Source organism: Anomaloglossus baeobatrachus, chromosome 5 (genome assembly GCF_048569485.1).
Source record: "Anomaloglossus baeobatrachus isolate aAnoBae1 chromosome 5, aAnoBae1.hap1, whole genome shotgun sequence".
In the NCBI taxonomy this organism is placed as follows: domain Eukaryota; kingdom Metazoa; phylum Chordata; class Amphibia; order Anura; family Aromobatidae; genus Anomaloglossus; species Anomaloglossus baeobatrachus.
In genome coordinates this window covers 555,272,566-555,293,418 of record NC_134357.1, presented here as the reverse complement: position 1 = coordinate 555,293,418, position 20,853 = coordinate 555,272,566, and the positions used below count along the sequence as shown (strand labels likewise).

General features: G+C 53.8%; 1 protein-coding gene and 1 long non-coding RNA gene across 2 annotated transcripts in view; both read right to left on the bottom strand.

Moving 5' to 3' along the window:
• The window catches only part of LOC142312989 (uncharacterized), a 68,174-nt gene extending 53,562 nt beyond the window's left edge, over nt 1–14,612 (bottom strand). Inside the window, exons 1-3 of the mRNA XM_075351978.1 lie at nt 14,480–14,612; nt 14,299–14,396; nt 14,009–14,099 (exon numbers count right to left, since the gene is read on the bottom strand). Coding sequence (XP_075208093.1) covers nt 14,009–14,099; nt 14,299–14,396; nt 14,480–14,612 — 322 coding nt within the window. The remainder of the gene's footprint in view (nt 1–14,008; nt 14,100–14,298; nt 14,397–14,479) is intronic.
• An 80-nt stretch (nt 14,613–14,692) lies between these two features.
• Nucleotides 14,693–20,853, bottom strand: part of LOC142310449 (uncharacterized) — a 154,006-nt gene continuing 147,845 nt past the window's right edge. Inside the window, exons 2-3 of the long non-coding RNA XR_012754156.1 lie at nt 14,994–15,143; nt 14,693–14,864 (exon numbers count right to left, since the gene is read on the bottom strand). This is a non-coding gene — a long non-coding RNA (uncharacterized LOC142310449). The remainder of the gene's footprint in view (nt 14,865–14,993; nt 15,144–20,853) is intronic.

Sequence of the window (20,853 nt, the reverse complement as noted above, 5' to 3'; positions counted from 1 at the left end):
AGCTGTATAGGAGGGAAGATATTTCTTCTGAGTAAATTCCCTCTCAGAAAAAATATCCTTAGCCTCTGTGAGCCAGCTAGCCGTGTCCGGTCCAGATGACAAAAAAACAGCCATGCCAACTATACAAATTCAAGAGAAAGCAAAATCTGCAATGCAGAAAAATAGCGCCAAATAGTCCTGAAGGAACCAATAGCGGTAGCAGGGACTAAAACTTAACATTTAATTGTAAATATTAAAATGGTAAAAAAGTGCAGTGCATAATATAATCAAAAGTGCCAAAGAGAAAAAGGAACAATCTCACCCAATCTTTCTCTACAGGTAAGGAAAGGCACCAATCAAATAGGAGAGGAAACATGGGCCGGAAGAACCAGGGTCAGCAGTCGGGTAGTTGTGTAAATATCCCTATCGTGCCCCGTAATAGCTTCCGCCCTGACAAGGGCAGCGCTTAAGTAAGCTGTCTGCCCCACTACCTCATCAAAATTAAAGAAATGCCCTCCCGACGCGTTTCCCTCTCATTATGGAGAGTTCATCACAGGAGAAACAAAATATCTCAACCTGCAGTGGCAGGGATTGGTACAGATGGTACACGTTTAGAAAAAACCTGTGTGCGCAAAGATAGACGGTGGTACACTGATACTTGGCCCACCCCTAGTTTATACCTAAAAAACAATTAGTAATTACCTTCACGTCTTGTGCTAGGCACTTCCACATCCAATCTATGGCGCTGATGAACCGATACCGTAGCGTCTAAAATCACTTCCAGTATCTCAGATGTCACCGCATTCCACAGTGAGACGCCAGGCCTATGCATCCCACTGTGGAACGCACAGTATCGAGCCGTCCATGTTAGCCAATCGCGTCACACAATGGTAACGCGTCAGAGGCCGCACCTATGGTCCCAAAGTGGAACACACAGGGTAAAACTAATAGCGGGATCACGTGATAGGGACGCATCAGAGGCCGCACCCGTGCGGCCCAGAGTGGGACGCACAGGACCGGGGTCACATGATAGTGATGCATCAGAGGCCTCGCCTGTGCATCCCAGAGTGGGACGCACAGGATCAAGCCATCCACATGTACAGTCTCTCCACCATCTGCAGGGTGGAGTTCCACCATGTTGGTACATCGCATATGAGGCGGTGAGCGGGAAGGCTTTAATGACTCTGCAGTGCAGACAGGCATCAGTACACCGAAAGTGCGCACATACTGACCACACTTTCAGCAGAAGCTCTGACATGTGGGTAATTTTTGAGGAAGCTCTGCACCACCAAATTGAGCACATGTGTCCAGCAAGGGATGTGTGTCAAGCCGACTAGGCGTAGAGCTGTGACAAAATTTCGGCAAATGTCGCACACCACCAGGCCGGGCTGTAAAACCACAGTCACCAGCCACTCATCTGTTTGTTATTTTATGCCCGTCCACAACTCCTGCATGGTGAGGTTTGTCCCCCAGGCAGATGAGCTTAAGAAGGGCCTGGCTGAGCTGAAGCTGATGGTGCAGGTCTAACTCTGACCGGATGAGAAGGAGGTGGAGGAAGCGACGTAACGTAGGAGGAGGAAGCAACACTGACCGACAAACGTCCAGCGACCTGAGCTAATAGTGGAACATGCGCTTGAACGCCTGGTGCCTTATGCCAAGCTGCAACTACGTTTAACCCAGTGTGCAGTTAAAAAGAGATATACCGTCCCTGCCTGTGCACACTGGTCCAAGTATCTGTAGTTACGTAGACCTTTCCACTTATGCAGTTGCAGAGTGAATAACGGATTTGTTCCACCACATGTGTATGCAGTGGTATGGCACACCTGGAAAAATAGAAATAGTTCTTACCGGTAATTCGGTTTCTAGGAACCCTCCACGACAGCAATGCAGGAGTTAACTGTACGGCCTAAATGGGACAGGAAACACAAAGAGGTTAAATAACCCCTCCCCACCTCCCCTCTCCAGTGTTTTTTCCAAGTAACTACACCGGTACAAATGGTTCAAACTTTAAAATCAGTAATAAACAATTACATTTTGCAACAGGTAGGGAGGGAATATCCGTGCTGTCGTGGAGGGTTCCTAGAAACCGAATTACTGGTAAGAACTAATTCTATTTTCTCTAGTCACCCTCCATGACAGCACCACAGGAGAAGTACTAACGAAAATATATCTTAGTGGGGGGACAACAGCCTGAAGGACCTTACGGCCGAAGGCTAAGTCCTTTTTAGACAGTAAATTCACTCTTTAGTGTTTTATGAAGGTATGCACTGATCACCATATAGCAGCTCTGCATATCTGCTTGATGGAAGCGTCGGCCTTCTCGGCCCAAGAGACAGATACCGATCTGGTAGAATGAGCAGTGAAGTCTTCCGGAGGAGGTAGAGCTTGGTTTTTGTAAGCTTTGCTGATTGCTTTAGCTGGCAATTGTGTTCTTGGCAGCTTTATACCTTTATTCCACCCCATGATCTGGACAAAGAGATTATGGTCCTTCCTCACATGATAAGTTCTCTAAAAGGAAGTGTAAAATTTCCCTGCATACATCCAAGGAATGAAATTCCCCTTTATCATCAGATGGATTCAGACAGCAAGATGTAGTATTAAATCTTAGTATCTGTGAATCAGATACTAGTTTTGGAAGAAATGAGTGGTCCTGACGGAAGATAATTCTGTTGTTCAGGATTTTTAGTTACGGCTATCTAGTAGTGGTCTGTAATTCACCAACTCGTCTGGCTGACGTAATTGCTACTAGGAATGCAGTTTTCCAGGACAGGGTTCTAGATTTGTTGAGGTGATAGGTTCAAAGGGTTGTTGTGTTAGGCCCTTAAGGACTATGATTTCATTGGTCTAGATAGGAGGAGCTTCTTGTATAGAGACATAGGCAATCATCCCAGGTTGCTAGGATGGCTGTTTGGAGTGTTCTTATATGGAACTGAGCTCAGGTTACTGCTTGAATGCAGGATGTCATGGATTCTAGAATCGACATGGCAGATTTCAAAATTTCCGATCTATGGCTGTGGAGATCCAAAATCTGGATTTGATCTCGATCTGTCTTGTCATCGGCAGAAATGATATTTCTATCTAAAGCCAGTAGGATGCCGAGGCAAATCTTCTTTGTAGATGGTCTGAGATCAGATTTTTGTTGGTTCACTATCCATCCCAGTTCCTCCACGACCACGAGGTTCCTCTGTACATGCTGCTCGAGCGTCGGGGCTGATGGAGCAATTATCAGGAAGTCGTTGAGGCAGGGTACTATACAGATATTTTATTGTCTGAGGAATGCTACCACCTCTGCCATCAGCTTGGTAAATACTCAGGACGCAGAATGTATGCTAAACGGAAGTGTATTGTATTGGTAATGGAGTGCCTGATGTTTGTGCGCAAAATGTAAGAACTTGTTCAGGGGTTTCAGGTTTATGATGAACCTGTGGGCCTATTTGATTCTCTTACTAGAAAACAGTCGAGAGTAATACCCCTGTCCAAGTTTTACCTCTGGGATTGGTGATTTCACCCTCAAGTTTTGCAGGTCTTGAAGGCCTGATATGAGTAGTTTCTGCCAGCCTTGAGTGGAAGTGTGGGTGGTGTAGAGGAAAGAAGGTGAACGCTATCTTCAGTGCGTCCTTGATGGCGTTCAGAACCCACTGGTTCGATGAGACTGTTGACCATTGGGGGGAGGATCTCGATAGATGTCCTCCTGCCATGCCAGGGGCATTGCTTATACTGGCACTGGGTACACTCTTGCATTTCCTGGGAGGAAAAAATACTTTTACATTTTCCTCCCTTGGGGTAGTTCCACCGCCATGACTTTCCCTTTCCTCTATAATTAGGGGATTGGCTCTGAGGGGCATGAAACATTTTCTTGGAATTTTGTTCCGGAAATGTTTTATTTTTTTTTTTATAGTGGCTTTGTCTAATAGGTCATCTAGAGCAGGTCCAAAAACGTACTTTCCCTGGAAGGGGATAGAACAAAGTTTAATCTTATAAGTTGCATCACAACTCCAGAGTTTGAGTCATAGGGCTCTTCTTGCGGAGTTAGAAAGTAAGGCTGGAAACACATTTATGCATGTAAAATCGGTCCAACTTGCCTGAAAAAAACTCGGCCGATTTTAGTTCACGTTAGGTCAGTGTGCAATGCAAGTGCGATGCTTTTTTTTAATTATTTAATGACTAGCAGAGCGTGTGTAATGCGTGTTTGATGCGTATGGGATCCCTTTTTTCTATGTCATCTGCCATTCAGCAGAGCTGAATAGTCACTGACAGCAGACACAGATAGAGCCGCACGATCAGAATGAAGTCGGATGTACTGCACCCGACTTCATTGTCATCCTACGGCTCTGTCTGTGTGTCGCAGCCTGATTAGCGGTCACCCGTGAAGGACTCACCGGTGACCGCTAATCCCCTGAGTGACTGAAGTGAGCAGCGCGATTAGCGTTGCCGTCACTCAGGCTACCCGCGGCTAGCTGGATCCTCCACCCGAGACCGCAACTCACCTGTGACTTCATCGCTGTCACTCTGGCGACTTGCTGTCACTGTTGGAGGATCCAGTGGTGGCCACGAGTTACCTGAGTGACATCATCGCTGATCGCGCTAATTACCTCAGTTGCTGCGTGGAGCTGTCAGGAGCGGCAGTGTTCTTCTGCAGCTCCTGTCACCTTCATGTAGCAGAGCTGGAAGCGACGCGGGACCTCCCTGGATTACGCCGGAGCTGGAGGGGTTTTATGGGGCTTAATAAAGTGGTGAACGAGGGTATTTGTTCGTGTTTATTATTGCAAATAAAGGATTTTTTCACTATGTGTGTTTATTAACTTTAAATTACCAGTTAATCATTGGGGGTGCCTGCAATGATTAATCTAGGACTCAGTGGCAGCTATGGGCTGCTGCCATTAACTCCTTATTACCCCGTTTGCCAACGCACCAGGGCAAAACGGGAAGAGCCGGGTACAGTCCCAGAACTGTCGCATCTAATGGATGCGGCAATTCTGGACGGCTGCTGGCTGTTATTGTTAGGCTGGGGGGTTCCCATAACGTGGGGCTCCCCATCCTGAGAATACCAGCCTTCAGCCGTGTGGCTTTACCCTGGCTGGTATTAAAATTGGGGGGAACCGCACGCCATTTTTTTTAATTTATTTATTTATGCATGATAGAGACCCGCCCACCAGCAGCTGTGATTGGTTGCAGTGAGACAGCTATCACTCATCTTGGGGGCGTGTCTGACTGCAACCAATCATAGGCGCCGGTGGGCTGGTAAAGCAGGGAATACGAGATTGAATAATGAGTGGCCGGCTTTTTGAAAAGAGGAGAAGCCGCCGGAGCAGTGTGAACGCAGTGCAGCGCCACGCTGATGATCGGGGATCGGTGAGTATGAGAGAGAGGGGGAAAGGAATAGACCGAGATGGACAGAGAGAGAGAGACCGATAGAGAGGGAGACCGACCGACAGAGATAGAGATTGACCGACATTATGAGACCTCACTCATTTCCAGTGCTTTGTGACACATGCGATAAATGTATTTAGAAAAACGGATGTCACTAGGATGGTGTGAGTGCCGGTCCGTGTCACATCCTTTTTTTTCACGCTCCCATAGAGTTGCACTGGAGAGACTCGCACGAGAAACTCTTCAAATAGCAGCTTGCTACGATTTTTTTTCTCAGTCCGATTTGGAGTGAGAAAAAAAAAAAAAAAATCGCAGATGAGAGCTGATTCATTGAATAACATGTGTCCGAGTGCAATGTGAGATTTTCTCGCATTGCACTACTGCGAGAAACTCGCGCAAGTGAGAAGCCGGCCTTAGGCTGATTTAGCAGCTACACGGACTGATTCAGCCGAGGCGTCCACTAGGAACCCTGTGGCTTTCTGAAGCAGTGGCAGGGAAGCTAACAGGCCTTCTCTGGGGGGTGTCCCTAGAGAGGTGGTCTTCAAGTTGTCCCAGCCACATATATAGGGATCTTGTACACAGATTAGTGTTCCTTAGAACTAACAAGGTATCTCACGATTTCATGAACAGGCTTCAATCCTCCTATCCATTGGGTCCCTGAGCTGTGAAAAGGCTTCAAAAGGAAATGCTTTTTGGCAACTCTAGAGACCTGGACATCCCCTTTAGGAAGTTCCCAAGTTCTGGCCGTATCATCCTCAAGTGGGAAACGGTGTCTAAGCTCCAAGGGAGTGCCTAGGCCTCTCTCCTGAGCCTCCCATTTCTGAAGGATTTAGTCTTGGATATTCTTATGAACAGGGAATCCAGCTCTTTTGCACTTTCAGGCCGCCGAACATTACCTCCTCTTTCCTACCTTACCCCTATGGTATCTCGCACAGCTCCCAGCAGTTCCTGAGAAGTATCTTTCATTTTCAGGCCCTCCTTTTGACTCTGACACAAAGTCATCATCCTCACCTAAGGGTCTGGGAGAGAAGTATGGGTCCTCTTCTGAGGCCGAGACCGATACTTTTATGGGGTTTGGTATCCTTTCTTCGGGGCTGGATCGCACTGAGGGTAGGGTTTGAGAGGAGGCTAGAGAGAAATGTACCTAGTGCACTAGATTTTTGATCTGCTGATAAGGGAAGGATGTTCTTCCCTGACCACCTGATCAGTGTAGGGGTGACACAGCTTTTTACTATGGGAAGACGGGAGTTTCTTAGCGCACATGATACACTTGCGGCTAGACGTTTTCTCCTTTTGGGGCAAGGATTCTTGTCTCCCAGAAAAAAGGGAAAGAAGAGCCCATAAGGCACTGACCCCTAAAGGGGGGACATGCACCCATATACATGCGACCCAACCACCTCCCCGTCACAGTATACTTACTGGATCAGGGGTAGCCCTGGGCTCTAAAGACACAGAGCGGGAAAGATCACCCATTATGCAGTCCTACTTTAGGATGTCTTCAATCCAGGCACTTACATGTGAGTGTGAGGCCCCAGCGCCATAATCCCATAATAATAATAATAATAATAATAATATGAGCGACTCCTCCTCCTCAGACGGTCCAGGTAGGTCTCTCCATGAGAAGGCAAACCCATTGTTGCTGCAGCGGGGCTGAAACAGCGCGTTCCAGGGTGCAACACATATTCCCAGTACGTCATCGCGGCGTGCGCCGGTGATGTCACTTCCTGCGCGCCACCGCACGCTAGCGAGGAGGAGGTAACGGGGAGCTCAAGGAGGCCCCCGGCATGTCGGCCATGCTCCGCTTTACCTCATGTGAGGCGCAAGGAGAGCAGGCAGGTCCCGAATCCAGAGGAGACAGGAGCAGCGATGGAGGAGGGAAGCGGAATGCTCCGACCTCAGCTGCCCAGTGGTAAGATAAATTGTTTTCCTTTCCCGCAGTACTCTAGTCAATGGCCTCAGAGCACCACAGATCCTCTTTGTGCCCCAGTAGGGACAGGAAACATCACTGGAGAGGGGATGTGGGGAGGGTTTATTTAACCTCTTTGTGTTTTCTGTCCCGATTAGGGTGTGGAGTTAACTCCTGTGGTGCTGTCGTGGAGGGTGACTAGAGAAAATATTGGTGGCTGGGGGCAAAGTACTGCGGTAAAGCTACAGGCATCATTTGTTGGAAGCTGTATCTCCACCAGCCTGAATGATAGTACTTCTAAGGCATGCATTTTGTAAATGCTGTCATTCAAGGCCAGGGCTCATGGGTGGCTGAGGGGAGGGGGTTATTTCCTCTTTCGAGGGTTTGGGGGATGGAGAGCGGCACATTTCAGTGGGACGATGTGGAAGTAGTAGTTGATGATGGTGGGGGTGTTGTTGTTACAACATCATCTGCTTGCAGGGAGGAAGGTATCCCTGGTGATCGTGAGCAGATGCAAGATGCCGACACTACAGCTGAGGAGGCTAGGTACCACAGCATAAGAGGAAGCAGGAATCTACTCCACTGCACGTTGTGCTTGGAAGTCAGATGAGGCATCATGCAGGCAGCGCTCACGTTGGGAAGAGGTTTCCCCTCGCTTCAGGATCTGATGGCACATCTTGCAAACTACCACTCTTTTGCCATCAGTACATTCCATGAAGAATTACCATGCCCAGGAGCTCTTTTGAGCTGCATTTGCTGGGAGGTTTTCATTGACGTAATGGGTGGTAGTAGCCGACTAAAGGCCGCTTTACACGCTACGACATCGCTCAAGCGATTTCGTTGGGGTCACGGAATTTGTGACGCACATCCGGCCGCTTTAGCGATGTCGTTGCGTGTGACACCTATCAGCGATTTTGAATCGTCGAAAAAACGTTCAAAATCGCTAATCGGTGACATGGTCCATTCCCAATTATCATTGCAGCTGCAGGTACGATGTTGTTCGTCGTTACTGCGGCAGCACACATCGCTATGTGTGACACCGCAGGAACGAGGAACCTCACCTTACCTGCGTCCGCTGGCAATGAGGAAGGAAGGAGGTGGGCGGGATGTTCCGTCCCGCTCATCTCCGCCCCTCCGCTTCTATTGGTCGGCCGCTTAGGGACGTCGCTGTGACTCCGAACGCAACTCCCACACAACAAGTGGTTGGGTGTCAGTGCACTCGGTCTTTTCCACCTCTGGGGCAGGGCCAGGTGGATGGGCCACAGGACCCCAGCCAGAGTCATCAAAAAGCATAAGTGATTGCTGCATGACTAGTGGCTCTTACTGCTTGGCTGATTTTGAATGGATTGTTGTGGAAGGAAGATGACCATGGAACTTAGGAGATGACTCTGAGCTTTCAGTTGTGGACTGGGTGGAAGACAATGCACAGGAACTAAAGGCATTGGTGGCCATATAATCTAATAACGCCTTATGCTCAGGCCTCACCATTCGTGCAGTGGTACTTAGACCTAAGAATTGACGAAGACCAGCCTGCATGCACCAGAGGAAGGGGTTTCAGTTTGGAGCATATTAGGCACACATCTACCACGTCCTCACCCTGAAGCAGCTACAACACCACCACCAACAGCACCATCACGGCCACGTCCCCTATTAGATGTTTGTGTGCCAAAGAATGAGAATAACAAGTTCAGATTATTACACGGCCTGTATACAGAGTATGATTATAACAAAGCCTGTATAGAGCTGCCTTGGAGCGCTATGCCAAGCTGTGTGATTCAGCGCTGTATTTTATTTTGAATTACATGCACCCATCACTGTCCCTCACTCCTACAGTGTCCTATCCCTACAATGTATTTGTTGTTTTAGTAACTGCAACTATCACTGTCCCTCAGTACAACAGCGTACTCTCCCAATTCTAGTGAAGGCAAAATGGAAGTGCGGCCTGTGTTCCGGCCTTTAGACACGTCACGTAATGGAATGCGTCAGCCAATCACAGCCATGCCAATAATTAGCATGGTTGCGATAGCTCCGGAAGTGCCCACAGCCTAAAAGCTTGTTGATTGGCTGCTCTGCTACCTTTTAACAAGCTTTAATCGGCTGACAAACCAGAGTAGGAATCGGACGTACAGTAAAAAGTCCGTGTTCACGGTTCAGCACTGGACACAAGGTGTCCAATACGGACTCTGAGCTTTACAGTTTGGATTTGCTCATTCCTACTTATGATGCCTTTTAATGGCTAATAAAAAATAAATGATGTTACAAAGCAAGCTTCCCAGACTACTGAGGTCTCTTCATCAACTACAAGATTATTATTTTGTTTTTCCCACTGAGAGCAATAAATCTTTATTCACCTGGTGAACATGGCACCAAACTAAGAATCTAGGACATCACCAGCATCATTACCCTCCGCTTTCTCTTAGGGGTCCACCATACAGATTTGATTTTTCTCCACATTGTTTTCTAAGTTGTCTGCACATTCTACGTACGCTGTCATTTGGCTTTGCAGATTAGAGATCTGAGCAGCTAAAACTTAACATCTAATTTCAGAGTATAGGATGGATCCTACCTGTAAGATCTGGCTGATACAGATCTCAATCCTCAATCTCCAAAACTTATAACTCTGATTACTGAAGTGCAAAGTCTGCTACCCTCTGCTCCTGCTGAATCTCTATCCTGGTATATAACTCTGCTTGCTGTGACTTTTGCTATGCCATCTTTACATTATGTTTAATACTCACTGATGTATGACTGTATCTTCCTCTTTGCAAATCTTATCTGATGGTGGAAGGTATGATTTTGTGTAGACTGGAGTTTCGGCGGGTGTCAAGTGTCCTGTTTCCTTTGATTCCTTAATCATTCCCTGGTGTGATCAGCATTTGTTAATTTTCCTTAACAAGCTGAGCTCCCACAATCCTCCTCACCTACTCCTCTAGTCTGCCCTATATATTTGTGTGCTCCTTAAGGGGTGCACGCGTGTGGGGTGCCTGCATGCGTGCCATCTTATGCAAAGTGCCATAGTTGCTAAGTGCTGGGCAGGTATTTAAATGGCACTTAGTAAGAGCATGAGGCAGGTAACCTACACTGTGATACCTTCTGTTTCAACCATGACCATTATTTCTATCATCCTATATGCTTTTACTGTCCACTTTCACCGCCCTGTCCCCCCTCCATCCCCACTCATCCACGTCAGTCCCTCTCTCCTCCCCTCTCCTATGTACAGCTCCCAGGCTCTTTTCACCTATTTGAGTAATCTCAATCCATCATGCTCCAGGGTCTTGCAGAAAAAGCCATGCCACAAGTCCACAAACCATCTGACCTTTCACCTGTTATTGCTACTTCTCTCAGGCGATATCTCTGCTAATCCTGGTCCACCCCATGCTAACTTTACCCCCTCCTCTCATAGAAACCTTGCTAACCTCATTAACATTAGTTGTGCACCCTCACTTCCCTCTTTTAATTGTGCTCTCTGGAATCCACGGTCTGTATGTAACAAGCTTCCCTACATCCACAACCTCTTTCTCAATAACTCTCTTAATCTACTAGCCCTCACTGAAACCTGGATTCAGGATTCTGACACTACTTCCCCTGCCGCCATTTCTCATGGTGGTTTACACTTTTCCCACTTACCAAGACCTGAAAACAGACATGGTGGTGGAGTCGGCTTACTCCTGTCCCCACAATGCACTTTCCAGGTCATCCCCCCAGCTCTATCACTCTCATTCCCATCCTTTGAGGTCCACACCATCAGGCTCTTCCATCCCCTCTCCCTCAGAATTGCTGTCATATACCATCCACCAGGCTCACCCACCCAGTTCCTTGACCACTTTTCAGCCTGGCTGGCGCATTTCATGTTCTCTGAATTACCAACCCTCATCCTAGGAGACTTCAATATACCCATGAACAGCCCCTCCTCCCCATCTGCATCCCAGCTTTTATCTCTCACCACCTCCCTTGGCCTCTCACAACTCTCATCCTCTGAGACACATGAAGATGGTAACACCCTTGACCTGGTATTTATCCGCCTCTGCTCAATCTCTCACTTTGACAACTCACCTATTCCCCTCTCTGACCACAACATCCTCTCCTTCAAGCTCACAAATCACTCGTCCGCCCCAGCACACTCCTACCTATCACACATTGAGAAACCTACAGGCCATTGACTCTCAGACACTTACAGACTCTCTACACTCAACACTGTCCCCTATCTCCTCACTTTCCTGTCCTGATCTGGCTGTAAACCACTACAATGAAACACTCAGAAGCACCCTGGACCAAGTAGCGCCCCTCACCCTCAGAACCGCCAAACACAGAGTAAAACAGCCTTGGCTCACATCCCATACTCGATTTCTCCAGCGATGCTCTAGGAATGCCGAACGCCTATGGAGGAAAACCCGCACACCAGAAAACTTCATCCACTACAAGTTCATGTTAAGGACCTGCAACTCTTCTCTTTACCTCGCCAAACAGACCTACTTAACCACCATTATCTCCTCACTATCCAACAATCCAAAAAAGCTCTTTGACACCTTTCACTCCCTCCTCAGTCCCAAAGTAGACCTTCATGCTGATGACCTGGCCTCATATTTCACAGAGAAAATAGAAAACATCTGCCGAGAGATCAGCTCCCAGACACCAAGAGTTGTGAATCCCATCTCTCACCATATCCCATCCAGCTCACTTTCCACATTTGACCCAGTCACAGAGGAGGAAGTCTCCAGGCTCCTCTCTTCTTCTCGTCCTACCAATTGCCCTACTGATCCCTTTCCCTCACACCTTCTACAGTCCCTCTCTCCGGTTGTCACTACTTACCTAACTAAAATCTTCAATCTCTCTCTCTCTTCTGGTATCTTCCCTTCCTCCCTCAAACACCTATCATTACTCCATTATTAAAAAAACCTTCTCTTGATCCGTCCTGCACAAGGAACTACAGACGAGTCTCCAATCCCCCCTTCATCTCCAAACTCTTAGAGCGCCTGGTCTACTCTCGTCTCACCTGCTACCTTTCCACTCACTCTCTTCTAGATCCTTTACAGTCTGGCTTCCGCCCTTTACACTCAACAGAAACTGCCCTTGTCAAAGTGACCAATGACCTATTGACTGCAAAACGTAACGGTGACCACCCTCTGCTTATTCTTCTTGACCTCTCTGCCGCCTTTGACACTGTTGACCACCATCTCCTTCTCTCTATGCTCCATTCTATCGGCTTAAAGGACACTGTGCTCTCCTGGTTCTCTTCCTATCTTTCTGGCCGCTCATTCAGCGTATCATTTTCTGGCTCCACATCTTCTCCTCTTCCTCTTACTGTTGGGGTCCCTCAAGGTTCAGTCCTTGGCCCTCTTCTTTTCTCCCTGTACACTGCCCCAATTGGAATGACTATCAGCAGATTTGGCTTTTAGTACCATCTTTATGCTGATGACACACAGCTATACACCTCATCCCCTGAGCTCACCCCCGCTGTACTACAGAACAGAAGTGACTGCCTGACTGCAGTTTGCAACATCATGTCTGCTCTCTATCTGAAACTTAACCTTTCCAAAACTGAACTTCTGCTTTTCCCTCAGTCTTCCAATCTTCCTAAACCTGACATCTCCCTCTCTGTGTGTGGCACAACAATAAGTCCTAGGCAGTAGGCCCGCTGTCTGGGTGCTATACTTGACACTGATCTTTCCTTCACCTCCCACATACAATCTCTGGCCCGCTCCTGCCGCTTGCACCTCAAGAACATCTCTAGAATTCGCCCCTTCTCACAATGGAAACGACAAAATCCCTCACCGTGGCCCTGATCCACTTTCGCCTTGACTACTGTAACTCTCTATTAATTGGTCTCCCCCTAACTAGACGCTCTCCTCTACAGTCCATCCTTAATGCAGCCAGGGTCACCTATCTGGCTAAACGCTACTCAGATGCCTCTGCTCTGTGCCAGTCATTGCACTGGCTGCCCATATATCACAGGATCCAATTCAAACTGCTTGTTCTTACCCACAAAGCTCTCCACAATGCGGCTCTCCACAATGCGGCACCCCCCTACATCTACACCCTTCTCTCTGTCTATCACCCTACCCGTTCTATACGCTCTTCAAATGACTTTTGACTAACATCCAAACTAATTTGCACCTCCCACTCCCGAATCCAAGACTTCTTCCGAGCTGCACCAATCCTCTGGAACGCTCTACCCCAAGAAGTTAGAACGAATCACAACTTACTCAGCTTCAGACGCACCCTAAAAACGCATCTTTTTAGGGCGGCCTATCACACTTGCTAGCCGAACTAAATTCACATAATCCCTCCACAACGTCTCAGAAAATAACCCCACGTCAAACTCCATGGCACCCAAATGCATCTCAAGGCTCTGGCCAACTGGTCCAGAAAGCCATTATCTATCCCCCCATTTTCTCGAGATGGCTGGATTGTCATTGTAAATAAGCACTTGTACCTTGCCCCCCCCCCCATCTTATTGTAGCTTGTAAGCTCTCACGAGCAGGGTTGTCTTTTTTTCCCTTTAAATATTGTATTTGCTATAACTTTTACTTGTTTGTATATGATCCTCCTGAGTTGTAAAGCGCTGTGGAATATGTTGGCGCTATAGAAAAAAAGATTATTAATATTATTATTCAATCCAACAAAAGGACGTCCAATGCCCAAAATAATAGGGACAGTTTTGGGTGGAGGAGCATGTGGTGGTCTAGCAGCAGAATGGTGACCGGTGACTGAGAAGAATCTTTGACTTCTCTGCATTTAGTGGTCACTACTCACCTGGGCGGTTATCTGTAGGAATCTCCTCTTTACTCCGCTCATCACCCCTCACATATGTCTCTGTAGTATTAATATGGGACAGATCTTCACCCTGAAACAAATATTATAAAAGTCACAGACAGATGGAGAAGTCCCATCTATGATCAGCTCTAATCCTGCCATCTCCACCGCTCTCATTACACAAGTATAACACACATATAATACTGGAGGATAAAACAAGACTGAGCACAAGACCTTCACAGCCGTCTACACATCATAGGGAGATTTCATGGCACCTTCTCTCCATCTACCTGATGATCCTGAGGAACATCAGGATCTTCTTGTTTACAGTCCTGTGGGAGAAGAGGACGGGAACATCTCTCTGGTGTTGTCCTCTTACTGGATAGACCTGGAGGAGACACATACAGGGACTGAATTCATTCCTTACATACAGATAATTATAGGCCGTGTGTATTTAGTCCTGACTATTACCTGGTGATGTGAGGGGCTGGGGAACCTCCATCATGACGTCCTTGTACAGATCTCTGTGTCCTTCTAAATACTCCCACTCCTCCATGGAGAAATAGACGGTGACGTCCTGACACCTTATAGGAACCTGACACATACAATGATACCGTCACCCCCGATCCCTTCATAGCGTTACTGTATAATGTCCCAGCATTCCCAGCAGTGTCACCTCTCCAGTCAGCAGCTCAATCATCTTGTAGGTGAGTTCTAGGATCTTCTGGTCATTGATGTCCTCATGTATCGGGGGGTGAGGTGGAGGCCCCGTGATTGGGCTCAGGGGTCTTCCCCATCCCTCAGACACAGGGGCCTGACAGCGCTCACTAGAGGTCTTCTTCACTACTGTGTAATCCTGGATATGGAGAGACACAGTAAGAAATCTCACTCCAGACATTTCCAGAGTCCTCACCTCTCCAGTTCTGTCCATCTGTTATTCCCATAGATAAGAATGGTGTAATGTGACGGCATCAGAATCTCTCACCTCTCCAGTAAGCCGGAAGAGGATCTCTAGGGTGAGGTGTAATATCCTCTCCGCCATCTTGTCCCTGTCCATATCCATCCTTCACGGGGCAATCAGGAGAATTCTCTTCTATAGAAGATCTCCACGGAGAGGATCCGATATTGTAGGGACCTGAATGGGGAGAAGATGACGATGTAACATCATAAAGAATCCGCTGTAATAATACAATTACTGGAGAGAATAAGGGGAAACAGATAATGAGACCATTCTGGGGGAACATTATACTATGTGAGGGCAGAAAGGGGCCGAGGACCGAGGGCAGAAAGGAGCCGGGGACCGAGGGCAGAAAGGGGGCCGAGGACCGAGGGCAGAAAGGGGCCGGGGACCGAGGGCAGAAAGGGGCCGGGGACCGAGGGCAGAAAGGGGCCGGGGACCGAGGGCAGAAAGGGGTCGGGGACCGAGGGCAGAAAGGGGCCGGGGACCGAGGGCAGAAAGGGGCCGGGGACCGAGGGCAGAAAGGGGCCGGGGACCGAGGGCAGAAAGGGGCCGGGGACCGAGGGCAGAAAGGGGCCGGGGACCGAGGGCAGAAAGGGGCCGGGGACCGAGGGCAGAAAGGGGCCGGGGACCGAGGGCAGAAAGGGGCCGAGGACCGAGGGCAGAAAGGGGCCGGGGACCGTGGGCAGACGGGTTTCCTCCCATAGTTGGGGCGTCTGTATCTATCAAAGGAACAAAAACCTCACGATTCATAGAAATCAGCAAGAGAAGAACACCAAGAAAGTCTCAGAGCTGAAGGGGTTAATGCCCCCTGCCCCAGTAATGGGGAATCTCCACACACCTCCTCCTGCAGAGCCGCACAGCACACTGGATGGTAGATGCTAGAGTGTACAGGCTCCTTCCCGGCATGACGTCACTACCGTCACGTGTTAGGGGCGTGGTCAGGGGCGGGTCTAATTTCACAATGCACGAGGAGACGCCACTTCCTCCTGCTTCTCGGCATGTGTGGTCGCTGCTTCTGCTGCAGCCTCTACCTCAGGACTCCGCGCTATGGATGACTCTTTCCTGCACAGACCAAGGTCAGTGTCTTCATAGTTAAAAACTGGAGATCTTTATTACTGTGTGTGGAAGCTTCATGCTGTGTGTCTGGTCTGGATTTTTTTTTTGGGGCGCTCAATGCTGCTGTGGACCATCTGTGCTGGGGCCAGTGCTGCTGGGGTCAGTGGGGGGCTCTGTCCTCTGCTGGGGATGGTGGGGGTCCAGTGCTGGGGTCAGTGGGGGGCTCTGTCCTCTGCTGGGGATGGTGGGGGTCCGGTGCTGGGGTCGGTGGGGGGCCCTGTCCTCTGCTGGGGATGGTGGGGGTCCGGTGCTGGGGTCGGTGGGGGGCCCTGTCCTCTGCTGGGGATGGTGGGGGTCCGGTGCTGGGGTCGGTGGGGGGCCCTGTCCTCTGCTGGGGATGGTGGGGGTCCGGTGCTGGGGTCGGTGGGGGGCCCTGTGTTCTGCTGGGGATGGTGGGGGTCCGGTGCTGGGGTCGGTGGGGGGCCCTGTCCTCTGCTGGGGTTGGTGGGGGTCCGGTGCTGGGGTCGGTGGGGGGGCCCTGTCCTCTGCTGGGGTTGGTGGGGGTCCGGTGCTGGGGTCGGTGGGGGGCCCTGTCCTCTGCTGGGGATGGTGGGGGTCCGGTGCTGGGGCCGGTGGGGGGGCTCTGTCCTCTGCTGGGGATGGTGGGGGGGCCGGTGGGGGGCTCTGTCCTCTGCTGGGGATGGTGGGGGGCCCTGTCCTCTGCTGGGGATGGTGGGGGTCCGGTGCTAAGGTCGGTGGGGGGCCCTGTCCTCTGCTGGGGATGGTGGGGGTCCGGTGCTGGGGTTGGTGGGGGGGCCCTGTGTTCTGCTGGGGATGGTGGGGGTCCGGTGCTGGGGTCGGTGGGGGGCCCTGTCCTCTGCTGGGGTTGGTGGGGGTCCGGTGCTGGGGATGGTGGGGGTCCGGTGCTGGGGTCGGTGGGGGGCCCTGTCCTCTGCTGGGGTTGGTGGGGGTCCGGTGCTGGGGATGGTGGGGGGTCCGGTGCTGGGGTCGGTGGGGGGCCCTGTCCTCTGCTGGGGATGGTGGGGGTCCGGTGCTGGGGGTCGGTGGGGGGCCCTGTCCTCTGCTGGGGATGGTGGGGGTCCGGTGCTGGGGTCGGTGGGGGGCCCTGTCCTCTGCTGGGGATGGTGGGGGTCCGGTGCTGGGGTCGGTGGGGGGCCCTGTGTTCTGCTGGGGATGGTGGGGGTCCGGTGCTGGGGTCGGTGGGGGGCCCCTGTCCTCTGCTGGGGTTGGTGGGGGTCCGGTGCTGGGGTCGGTGGGGGGCCCTGTCCTCTGCTGGGGTTGGTGGGGGTCCGGTGCTGGGGTCGGTGGGGGGCCCTGTCCTCTGCTGGGGTTGGTGGGGGTCCGGTGCTGGGGTCGGTGGGGGGCCCTGTCCTCTGCTGGGGATGGTGGGGGTCCGGTGCTGGGGCCGGTGGGGGGCTCTGTCCTCTGCTGGGGATGGTGGGGGGGCCGGTGGGGGGCTCTGTCCTCTGCTGGGGATGGTGGGGGGCCCTGTCCTCTGCTGGGGATGGTGGGGGTCCGGTGCTAAGGTCGGTGGGGGGCCCTGTCCTCTGCTGGGGATGGTGGGGGTCCGGTGCTGGGGTTGGTGGGGGGCCCTGTGTTCTGCTGGGGATGGTGGGGGTCCGGTGCTGGGGTCGGTGGGGGGCCCTGTCCTCTGCTGGGGTTGGTGGGGGTCCGGTGCTGGGGATGGTGGGGGTCCGGTGCTGGGGTCGGTGGGGGGCCCCTGTCCTCTGCTGGGGTTGGTGGGGGTCCGGTGCTGGGGATGGTGGGGGTCCGGTGCTGGGGTCGGTGGGGGGCCCTGTCCTCTGCTGGGGATGGTGGGGGTCCGGTTGCTGTGGGGCCGGTGGGGGGCTCTGTCCTCTGCTGCGGGGATGGTGGGGGGCCGGTGGGGGGCTCTGTCCTCTGCTGGGGATGGTGGGGGGGGCCGGTGGGGGGGCTCTGTCCTCTGCTGGGGATGGTAAGGGTCCGGTGCTGGGGTCGGTGGTGGGGGCCCTGTCCTCTGCTGGGGAATGGTGGGGGGGCCCTGTCCTCTGCTGGGGGATGGTGGGGGTCCGGTGCTAAGGTCGGTGGGGGGGCCCTGTCCTCTGCTGGGGATGGTGGGGGTCCGGTGCTGGGGTCGGTGGGGGGCCCTGTGTTCTGCTGGGGATGGTGGGGGTCCGGTGCTGGGGTCGGTGGGGGGGCCCTGTCCTCTGCTGGGGTTGGTGGGTGTCCGGTGCTGGGGATGGTGGGGTCCGGTGCTGGGGATGGTGGGGGTCCGGTGCTGGGGGTCGGTGGGGGGCCCTGTCCTCTGCTGGGGTTGGTGGGGGTCCGGTGCTGGGGGATGGTGGGGGTCCGGTGCTGGGGATGGTGGGGGTCCGGGTGCTGGGGCCGGTGGGGGGCTCTGTCCTCTGCTGGGGATGGTGGGGGTCCGGTGCTGGGGATGGTGGGGGTCCGGTTGCTGGGGGCCGGTGGGGGGCTCTGTCCTCTGCTGGGGATGGTGGGGGGCCGGTGGGGGGCTCTGTCCTCTGCTGGGGATGGTGGGGGGTCCGGTGCTGGGGCCGGTGGGGGGCTCTGTCCTCTGCTGGGGATGGTAAGGGTCCGGTGCTGGGGTCGGGTGGGGGGCCCTGTCCTCTGCTGGGGATGGTGGGGGGCCCTGTCCTCTGCTGGGGATGGTGGGGGGTCCGGTGCTAAGGTCGGTGGGGGGGCCCTGTCCTCTGCTGGGGATGGTGGGGGTCCGGTGCTGGGGTCGGTGGGGGGGCCCTGTCCTCTGCTGGGGATGGTGGGGGGTCCGGTGCTGGGGTCGGTGGGGGGCCCTGTCCTCTGCTGGGGGATGGTGGGGGTCCGGTGCTGGGGTCGGGTGGGGGGCCCTGTCCTCTGCTGGGGATGGTGGGGGGTCCGGTGCTGGGGTCGGTGGGGGGCCCTGTCCTCTGCTGGGGATGGTGGGGGTCCGGTGCTGGGGTCGGTGGGGGGCCCTGTCCTCTGCTGGGGATGGTGGGGGTCCGGTGCTGGGGTCGGTGGGGGGCCCTGTCCTCTGCTGGGGATGGTGGGGGTTCCGGTGCTGGGGGTCGGTGGGGGGCCCTGTCCTCTGCTGGGGATGGTGGGGGTCCGGTGCTGGGGTCGGTGGGGGGGCCCTGTCCTCTGCTGGGGATGGTGGGGGTCCGGTGCTGGGGTCGGTGGGGGCCCTGTCCTCTGCTGGGGATGGTGGGGGTCCGATGCTGGGGTCGGTGGGGGGCCCTGTCCTCTGCTGGGGATGGTGGGGGTCCGGTGCTGGGGATGGTGGGGGGCCCTGTCCTCTGCTGGGGATGGTGGGGGGTCCGGTGCTGGGGATGGTGGGGGGGCTCTGTCCTCTGCTGGGGATGGTGGGGGTCCGGTGCTGGGGTCGGTGGGGGGCCCTGTCCTCTTGCTGGGGATGGTGGGGGTCCGTTGCTGGGGTCGGTGGGGGGCCCTGTCCTCTGCTGGGGTCGGTGGGGGGCCCTGTCCTCTGCTGGGGATGGTGGGGGTCCGTTGCTGGGGTCGGTGGGGGGCCCTGTCCTCTGCTGGGGTCGGTGGGGGGCCCTGTCCTCTGCTGGGGATGGTGGGGGTCCGTTGCTGGGGTCGGTGGGGGGCCCTGTCCTCTGCTGGGGGATGGTGGGGGTCCGGTGCTGGGGTCGGTGGGGGGCCCTGTCCGCTGCTGGGGATGGTGGGGGGTCCGGTGCTGGAGTCGGTGGGGGGCAGAGGCATCTGTTACGGGGGGGGGGGATTGTTGCCCCTCTCCTCCCCCCTCCTCTCTCCCCCCCCTCCTTCTCTCCCCCCCCCTTCTCTTCCCCCCCCTTCTCTTCCCCCCCCTCTCTTCCCCCCCCTTCTCTTCCCCCCCCCCTTCTCTTCCCCCCCCTTCTCTTCCCCCCCCTTCTCTTCCCCCCCCTTCTCTTCCCCCCCCTTCTCTTCCCCCCCCTTCTCTTCCCCCCCCTTCTCTTCCCCCCCCTTCTCTTCCCCCCCCTTCTCTTCCCCCCCCCTTCTCTTCCCCCCCCTTCTCTTCCCCCCCCCTTCTCTTCCCCCCCCCTTCTCTTCCCCCCCCCCTTCTCTTCTCCCCCCCCCCACTTCTCTTCCCCCCCCTTCTCTTCCCCCCCCCTTCTCTTCCCCCCCCTTCTCTTCCCCCCCTTCTCTTCCCCCCCCCTTCTCTTCCCCCCCCTTCTCTTCCCCCCCCTTCTCTTCCCCCCCCTTCTCTTCCCCCCCTTCTCTTCCCCCCCCCTTCTCTTCCCCCCCCCTTCTCTTCCCCCCCCTTCTCTTCCCCCCTTCTCTTCCCCCCCCCTTCTCTTCCCCCCCCCTTCTCTTCCCCCCCCCCTTCTCTTCCCCCCCCTTCTCTTCCCCCCCCCCTTCTCTCCCCCCCCTTCTCTTCCCCCCCCCCTTCTCTTCCCCCCCCTTCTCTTCCCCCCCTTCTCTTCCCCCCTTCTCTTCCCCCCCTTCTCTTCCCCCCCTTCTCTTCCCCCCCCCTTCTCTTCCCCCCCCTTCTCTTTCCCCCCTTCTCTTCCCCCCCTTCTCTTCCCCCCCCTTCTCTTCCCCCCCCTTCTCTTCCCCCCCCTTCTCTTCCCCCCCCCTTCTCTTCCCCCCCCTTCTCTTCCCCCCCCCTTCTCTTTCCCCCCCCCCTTCTCTTTCCCCCCCCCCTTCTCTTCCCCCCCCCCTTCTCTTCCCCCCCCCCCTTCTCTTCCCCCCCCCCTTCTCTTCCCCCCCCCTTCTCTTCCCCCCCCCTTCTCTTCCCCCCCCCCCTTCTCTTCCCCCCCCCTTCTCTTCCCCCCCCCTTCTCTTCCCCCCCCTTCTCTTCCCCCCCCCTTCTCTTCCCCCCCCCTTCTCTTCC